Raw genomic sequence first — 8296 nt, forward strand, 5'->3', positions numbered from 1 at the left:
TGAGATCATGCTGTCGGGGGCTGAGTCACACGGGCGGAGGCAGGCCCACGCTGTTCCCAGAAGGGCTGGAATGTCTGAGATGCCAGGAACTCATGACTGGCCACCTTAGGAGTAACTATACCAGTGTAAGGCACCTTCGTACCAGTATAACCGCATCCCCCTGGGGGCTGTAGTGGTAGAATTGCTTTGGTAAAAAATAAATAAACAAACAAATAAAACATGCCTCTAACCTACATGGTTGTACCAGGACAACAGCTGCTTAGACCAGGTCTCACCCTTTGCCCCATGGCATCCGCACACATTCCCCAGCAGTGAGTCACTGAGGAATGGCTGGTTCCAGGTTGCAGTGCCACGTATCTGGGAAGAGGGAGGCGTGTCTGATGCTTCCCTGTGCAGTGAGAACCTGTTTGAGGGCAGGGTTCCTGAGGGGAAGGACGCAGAGAGATTTTCTTCCCAGCTTCGTCGCCTTCTGAACCTCCCATTCCAGGCCGGCCCGGTGGCGTCACCTTCAAACAGGCCTGGTGCTCCTGGTCTATTGTTTACCAGCCTCTTTTCTCTTAGAGGGACAGAAGAAACCTTCCCCACTCCTGTGTGAAATCGACTAAGGTGGAAACAACCATGCATCTAAAGGTGAGTAGCTTCAGAGATCTTTGCAAATTATACTGCCATTCCCACGCCCCTAAAATTCAGCTCCAAAGGGGATGGGGTAAGTGTTTATGAATAAGAGTGTCTCCCCTTCCCACATTTCCACCTTTTCTCCCTCCCCTCTGCTGAGGCTGTGTGGTCCCCTTCCCCCAGTCCAGAATCCCCTGTTCCTCCCCTCCCCGCAATATCGGGGCTCTGTCTTTGCCCCCATTCCCCCCTTTCCTCTCACCCCCCCTTTCCTCTTCCACCCATTCCAGGGTCCCCAGTTCTCTCCCCTATGTCAGGGGCTCTGTGTGTGTGTCCCTATCTCTCATATTCTCCTCCGCTCAGTCCTGGGCCCTCCATTCTCTCCCCCATGCCAGAGGCTCTATTAATCATCCAACCTTAAAAGTGTGCACTGGAGAGTGAAGCTGCCCCTAGGGAAGATCGGAAAGAGGGAAACTCCCTTGACTTTGCAGGCCAGAGCTTTCTCTTTGGGGAATTACTATCTGCAGAGGTCAGGGCCCATGGAGTGAGCATCTGTGTCAGGTAGCAGGTGTAAGCAGGGGAAGGCCCATCAGGCAGTTACTAAAAGCCAGGGTCTGACCCCCTCAGTTAAGAGGAGCAGCACTTAGCCCCGGAGCAGCCCACTGACTGTCCTGAGATAGGGTGCTACTCAGTGTACGGGAGGGGATCAGAGGCTGGCACTAGGTGGAGACTTATGCCTTTTTATGGTGTTTAGTGCCAACTGTCCCTGCAAAGGGGATAGTTACGTTCTGACCTAAGACAGCCTTAGCCTTTCCCCTGGGATTTTTCATTCTTCTGCACTTTTTATCCTCAACTATGGTATCATTTGGCCATTGCTGTAGTGCCCTGATCCACCCGCCCAAGAAATGAACGGCAACGAGCGATTCTGCTGCATTTCACCCCAAAGGTGAGGCGGCAAAGGGAGCCCTGTACAGATTTGTGATCTTTTGTGCCTTTTGTGATCTGTCAGCATGGAAGATCTCACATTCATTCCGGATATTATCTTTGTGTGCTGAACATCTGTCACGTGTCAATTTCATCCCAGTTCTGTGACCAGTCCCTGTGCCCCCCGGGCTAAGGGAGAGCAGATTGCTGGGTTCCCGGGGTGGCTGGGTTGCGAACGATTGCTCTGTTAATTCTAATGCTAGCAGAGCTCAAACACGACAGGAATGAGAAGTGGAGATGTGTGGTTTTGTTTGCAGCTTTTACACCAGCACACACCACTCTCTGTTGCTCACCTGCCTACCACAGGATCGGTATGTGTGTGAAAGAGCGCACAGGGTGTGAAACAGAGCACAGGGTGTGAAAGAGCGCACAGGGTGTGAAACAGAGCACAGGGTGAAATGTGGGGAGGAGAGTGTACATAGAACAACACAGCAAAAGCAAACAATCATTCTTTAAAGTTGGGGTTTTCAGAGGGGCCGTAGGTGACTCGGTCACCCAACTCCCACTGACGTTCAACAGGATTTGGGTGCCTGACTCCCTTAGGCTGCTTTGAAACTTCAGCCTAAACCGTTGGCTCCTAGGAACTATGTCTCCAGAGGGATCCCCTCGCACACAGCTGCTGGATCCTGGCTGCCTCAGCTGCAAAATAAGATCATTAGCGATCAGCTGGTGAAACAATGCAGCCTAGTGACTTAGGAAATCACCCCCCCCCCCCGCACCCCGCAAAGGAGCAATCACCGCATGGAGCTGGGGCTTGCTGGTTGCTTGTGTAGTTATGGATGGGGGCTTATGAAAAAACAGTTAAAGTAGCTACCAAACACCAGGGCTGTCTCTCTGGGTTGATGGAGCTGTGCCCCGGTGGCAGCTTTGTTTCCTGTGTCCTGCAGTTCGAAATGCGTAGAATAAGCTAACTGCTCTGCTGGAGCCAGCTGCCCTTTGCGGGGAGTCTTCAGGGTGCTGTGCTCTGATCTGAAAGGCGGAACTGCCAGCAGTGCATCCCTTCCCCCAGCATGGCCCAGGGCTTGGTGCAGGCGTGGTGATGGTTACAAGCCAAAATCCTGGCCTAAGCTGCGAGCCCACCACTCCCTAGGCCCCAGAGTGAGGCAGCCAGGTATAGTAATGCCCAACGCTTCGCCAATCAGACAGATGACTCAGCAAATGCTGCACAAACCTGATTCATAAATGAAGCGGGTGATCCAGCCCATTACGCAGCCTTCTTGAGCAATGAAATGAGGCCCGAGTGGGCAAAGCCCAGGGGAATTCACCAGCAGGCGTGTGCAGCCCAGCTGATGAAGTGTGCAAGATCAGAACTCAAGCAGCTCAGTGAATTCAGCCAACGTGACCCTCTGGGCTCAGGGAGTGGTGTGGGAAACCTCCCCTGCTAACGGAAGCAGACTGCACAGGGCTGGGCTGCTGCCCAGTTGGCTAAGCAGGCAGGCAGATCCAAGGAAGACCTAGCGCGCTTCTTTCTCAGTGAAGTGGGCACAGAAAGCACTGACGGGCCCAGCTCAGCTCTGCAGCCATGGATCTCACTGCAAAGGCCAGCTGAGAAAACAGCCACGTCTTTCTGCGGCAGGGACACGTGCCAGCTTCAGAATCTGACGACTTGCCCTCAAGGACCAGCTCAGCCAGAGAAGGCTGGGAATTACCGACAGGGCTCTTGTCCTCTCCACAAGCATGTGACTCCTGCTACTGTCAATGGACAGCTTGTCCAGAAGAGAACAGAGCCCTGTGGAGATCCTGCACCGAGAGGAAGGAAGATGGCACGCACTCCTCCCTCAGCTTCCTGAGCAGTGCAGGGACTGTGGCTAATACCCTCTTCATAATACCTTGCTCTGCAGAGCCCCGGCACCCGGAGCTCTCAAAGGAGGGCAGGATCAACAGCCCCCGGAGACACGTGGCATGGAAGGGACTTGCCCAAGGTTCCCCAGCAGGCCACTGGCAAAGCCGGGACTAGAACCCACATCTCCTGAGACCTAGTCCCCTCGCTACTGGACCACCCGGCTTCTTATTGGAGGGGCAACTTGCAACTAGCCCAGGTAGGGGAGGATGCACGGACCCTCCCTCCCTTTCATCCCCCTACTGCAGCCCTTGAACCACTACAAGTTACATTCTCAATATCCCTTGGGCACTAGCCAAACCGAGCGCGTTCATTTGCCTCCTACCCCACCCCACCCCCTGCCTGTAAAACCTGAAGTGCCCAATCCTGCTCCAATAGACGTCAATGCAAAACTCACATTGGCTTAAACAGAGGGCAGGACTGGACCCAGAGGGCAGGGTTAGAGAAATTGATGCAACTGCCCAGCCAGCTGCAACCTGTTCCCACTCCAGGAAATACACTTTGGACATGCAAATTCCATTCAGAGCCAGAGCAGCCCAAGGCACTGCAATAAGGAAATGCCCTGCAGCAACTCCCCCCTGAGTGCTATCTGATCTGCTCTCTGGGCCTGTATTAAAGGAGGAAACCCCCTTCTGTGCTCAGGCAAAGGGGCCTCTCTGGAGACTCAGCACGTCCCCCACCCTGCCTTAAAGATTCACTGCAGCTACTCTGAAACAAAAGGCTGAGACACTCGTATTTAGCTAAGGAAAATCCCACTCCCGAGCACAGCTCATCTGCCCCCCTTTATTGCTACTTGTGCCATTCGCACTGGAAAGGGCGCATTGATCCAGGTGGTGGTGTCGCACAAGCTCTCCTACGGCTGATAGTCACCACACACAGTGCCTGGCCCACGTGGGGATCTTTGCCTAACCGCCCCCCTGACACTTGTTTAAGGTTTACGTAAAACGGGTTCATCCCCCCTCCCCCCGGCTCCCCCAATTACTTTTTATTTTGGTCAGCACCTTGACGTGGTCAGGTCCCTGGGGGACCAGAAGCACCCGCCCCCCCTTCCCACGAGGGTTCTCTCCCAGCCGACACTGCCCGGGCCTGTAACTTGCCAAGTCGGGTCAGATCGGCCAGAGCCGTGAGGAGCTTCCGGAGACAAACCTACCACCAGGCGAAACCTGCCTGGTTTCATTAGGCAAATGAAATGCCATGAGGCCCATTGGAAAGGTCAGGGAAACTGAAAAAAATCATGGCAGCCAGCCAGCCACCACGAGTTAGCTACCGTGTGTAAAGCCACCCCCACGTCTGCCATGGGGACCGAGCCCAGAGCAGGAGTACCCGGCCAGCTGTCAGCGTGGCCCAAGGTTGGGAGCGGGCGCCTCTAGGTTCTGCATGGGGCCCGGGCTATTAAATGTGTTTAACAATGATCTGAGGAGGACTACAGGCCACATTTGCAGATGGCAGCGTGGGGGCAAAGAACACCCACTTCTCTCTCTGCCCGCTCAGAAGAGCATGTCCCATCTTAGCAGAGACCTGGCCAAGGCAACCCACTCCTTCCTGTCCCTCCAGGCCTCTTCACTGCAGCTCAGTAGGGGTAACACTTTCAAAAGTGCCTAAGTGGCTTAGGAGCAATAGCCCCCATTACTTAGGTACTGAACTCACTCAGCTCTATGGCCGAGCTCCTCCAAGACCCCTAAACAGCGAGGAATGGAAAGCTCCTTCAGGTGGTACAATAGACACCTCCTATCTGCTCAGCCCCCCAGATCCCTGGGAGCTTCTCCAAGCAAAGTCACTTTCCCCGTGTTTGTTCCACAGGTGGAAGTGGCTGCCCAAATTCTGCTGGGCTTTGCCTTTTGTCAGCTGTTCGGTACCCACATTCCCTGCCGGGAGCCCTCCGATGCAGAGCTGGAATCCATGCTCAGCCGCCTTCTTGCTCCTGGAGTTAGCTTATTGGCTCAAATGGAGGATGTTTTACCTGACCAGGACCTGAAGTCGTGCCCTGTGAATGTCAGCCAGACCTCGTCCCGCCTCCAGGACAGGAGCGCCTCCCCATGGTCATATAGGTAAGCCGCAGACAGAGTGAAGGGCATCTCAGCAAAGGTCACCTCTGGGTTCAGGCACTGCCACTGGGATCCAGAGCTTGAAACCCCTCCCCCTCTCCCCCCCCCCACAATCCCCCCCATCTCTCTCAGGTGTGGAGCTGCATTTCCTGAGTCAAACTACATCCTCCTCATCCCCGGGAGATAGCGGATGGCTGGTTCTGCAGGGTTAATTATTACTCTCCTGGGCACTTCTAGAACATGTCCCTCTTTTGACACATGCCAGGGGCACTCTCCACTCCACAGTCAGCCACCCCGCAGAGAAGAAAACAAACCAACACCTCTGAGCCCGGCCAGCAGCCACGTCCCCCTCGCTGGAGGCTCCACCCAGCCGCAGCTGGCTCAGGCTCACAGGGGCATTTTCTTATCTCAGATAGAACTGCCATGCACCGCAGGCACTAAGCTAGTTATGGCTGGTTAGTGACACTGTGGCATTTTGCCCCACTCTGTGCCTCAGTTTCCCCTCCTGTGAGCTCAATGTAACGCTGCCCAGCCGCCACCAATCAGCTCCTGAATGTTGGTGCAGCACCTCATAGGTGCGGGAGGAGTAGCGTTATTAACCCTTTCCGAACAGCTCAGCGAACCCCTAGCTGGAGTGCATTGGCCAGAGCTCAATTTTATTAGGTGACCTCATTGATCCGCTTTCTTCCAACAGGGTCAACGAAGACCCCCGCCGGTACCCCCGGAGGGTGCTGGAAGCCTACTGCTTGTGTGAGGGCTGCCTGGTAGACAGGCAGGAGGACAGGTCTGTGCAGAGTGAGCCCTTTTACCAGGAGGTGCCCGTTCTGCAGAAATCCGGCCAGTGCGAGGCAGGCCAGTACGTTTACCAGCCCAGCCGCCTGCAAGTCGCTCAGTTTTGCATTTGCACGTTCCCTTGAGACAGGCAAAATGCTTTCACCTGTGGCCACCACCCTGCAGCCTGCCTCAGTGCCCCTGCCAACACAACACTGCTGCTGTCATTCGGCTGGGGAGCGGAATGAATGCCGGAGCCTCGTGAACCAGTGCTGGCAAGGGTACTGGCCCTGGACAAAGACAACAGCCATCTCATGGAGACCCACGTAACGGCCAGCACACTCACCATGCCCGCCGCTACTGTCATTCACCAGTGGCACAGTCTACAGAGGACTTTCCAATGGCCAGTCCCATTGCTAACCTGGTTTCCTCCTTGAGGGGGGATCTAGGCCATAGCCAGGTGGGACTGGCTGTTTTTCAGCTTTGCCGAGTGCTGCTAAGGCAGAGGGGACCTGCAGCCCATGGAGTTCCCCAGGGCAGCTTGCAACTAACCCCATTTATAATACAGGCTGAGAGAGGTCCAGCCCACAAGGTGACAGGCCCACATCAGGATGCTCCATCTTGATCCAGGGAGCGGATTCTCGCTCAAGAAGGGGCTTCACGTGCTGTGACCTGTCGTCTCTGTGAGCTGCACCTCCACGTTAAACAGAAGAGAACTGCAGTCTGCTTTCTTGGAAGGGCACAGCCCTCGAGCTCTGGGCAGGCTGCCCATACGGTCTTTGGCTAGGCAATGGTTGAGTGCCCCGTTCATGGTCACACACAGCTTCAGAGACCACAAAGAGCAACCTGCCCCTCATTTGCTTCTCCAGGGTCCTGAGGAGAGGGGAGTTGCTTTGCTGGGATGGACGCGACCAGTGGATTCCACTCAGGATGATCCTACGGGATGTGCTTGGTCTGCGGTGCTGCTGTCGCCAGAAATGTCTTTGCAGCCTGAGGAGCCAGAGCAGAAGTGGAGCCAGTGGGCTGAGGCGCGTTAGAAGGTTGGCAACTGCCCAGGCCTTGGGAATGCTCAGTTCCTAGTCAGGTGCAATCAGACTATGCAGTCCTGCTGCTCTGTCTTTGGAGGCCTCCAGAAGGCAGGAGGGGGAGGAGGCTTCCTCCCACAGCAGGGGTCCACTGAACTGGGCTGCGAGGCAACATTGCACAGGGAGACCGTATGGCTAATCCTCTCCACTAATAAATGTTTCTCCCCTTGCCACGGTGCCTAGCTGTTGGTGGACACAACAGCTTCCGACTGAGTTTGTACCAGGCTGGCTGTACCTATGCTGTGTGTCTGCACCCACCTGCTCAGTGTTTAGCTAATGCTTCCGCAGCTCACCCTTGCCCAAGGCTGAGGCTGGCAGCGGGTTGGAGTCTGGGTACAGGCTACACCACTCTTCCTTTGCTGTGTGCCCAGGGCCTGGCATGACTAGTGCCACTCACTCCCCGCTTCCTGTCCTGCAGGACATCCCAGAATGCACTGCCCCACATGCTGCCGGCACCGCTCTCGGTGCATGTCTCCTGCTGCGGCACTCTGGGGTAGCTGCCCAGGCTCTTCCCACAATGCTCTGGGGCAAACGGATTCTGGCATCGGGCTGGGTGGGAACTCAGAAAAACAGCTTGGGACTGAAGTGGCTGCGTGTGCACAACTCAGCCATGCTTGTTGTCCCCAAGACGGACGAGAACTGGTTAAAAACTCTGGTATTTGTGGGGTGGACGGGGCCTTAACTGCTGGTAACAGGCAGGTTGTCCCAGCAGAGACTCAGTTGGTAATGTGTTGGGAGAGCGGAGCCATTTAGGAGCAGTGCGGAGCCCTTCCTGGTTCCCCAGCCAAGCCCTCGTGGAGGTTCACAAACCACCTGGGCAAAGTTTCCTCATTTTTCATGTTCCCAGTGCCCCAGCACTTCCAGGCTCCTGCCCGGGCAGCACCAACAGAAGAGGGGAATTACCAGGAGAATCCCAGCCTGGTTTTCAGGCTTGGGAGGGGGTTAGACCATCATCCAGG

General features: G+C 55.5%; 1 protein-coding gene across 1 annotated transcript; it reads left to right on the forward strand.

Moving 5' to 3' along the window:
- Positions 1-364: 364 nt before the first annotated feature.
- On the forward strand, positions 365-7510 carry LOC140897363 (interleukin-17D-like). Its single transcript, XM_073309907.1, has 3 exons — positions 365-630; positions 5237-5484; positions 6176-7510. Exons 1-3 carry the CDS (start codon positions 619-621, stop codon positions 6396-6398), a joined length of 483 nt encoding a protein of 160 aa, XP_073166008.1. The 5' UTR covers positions 365-618; the 3' UTR covers positions 6399-7510.
- Positions 7511-8296: the final 786 nt, after the last annotated feature.

Source organism: Lepidochelys kempii, chromosome 13 (assembly GCF_965140265.1).
Source record: "Lepidochelys kempii isolate rLepKem1 chromosome 13, rLepKem1.hap2, whole genome shotgun sequence".
Classification (NCBI taxonomy): Eukaryota; Metazoa; Chordata; order Testudines; family Cheloniidae; genus Lepidochelys; species Lepidochelys kempii.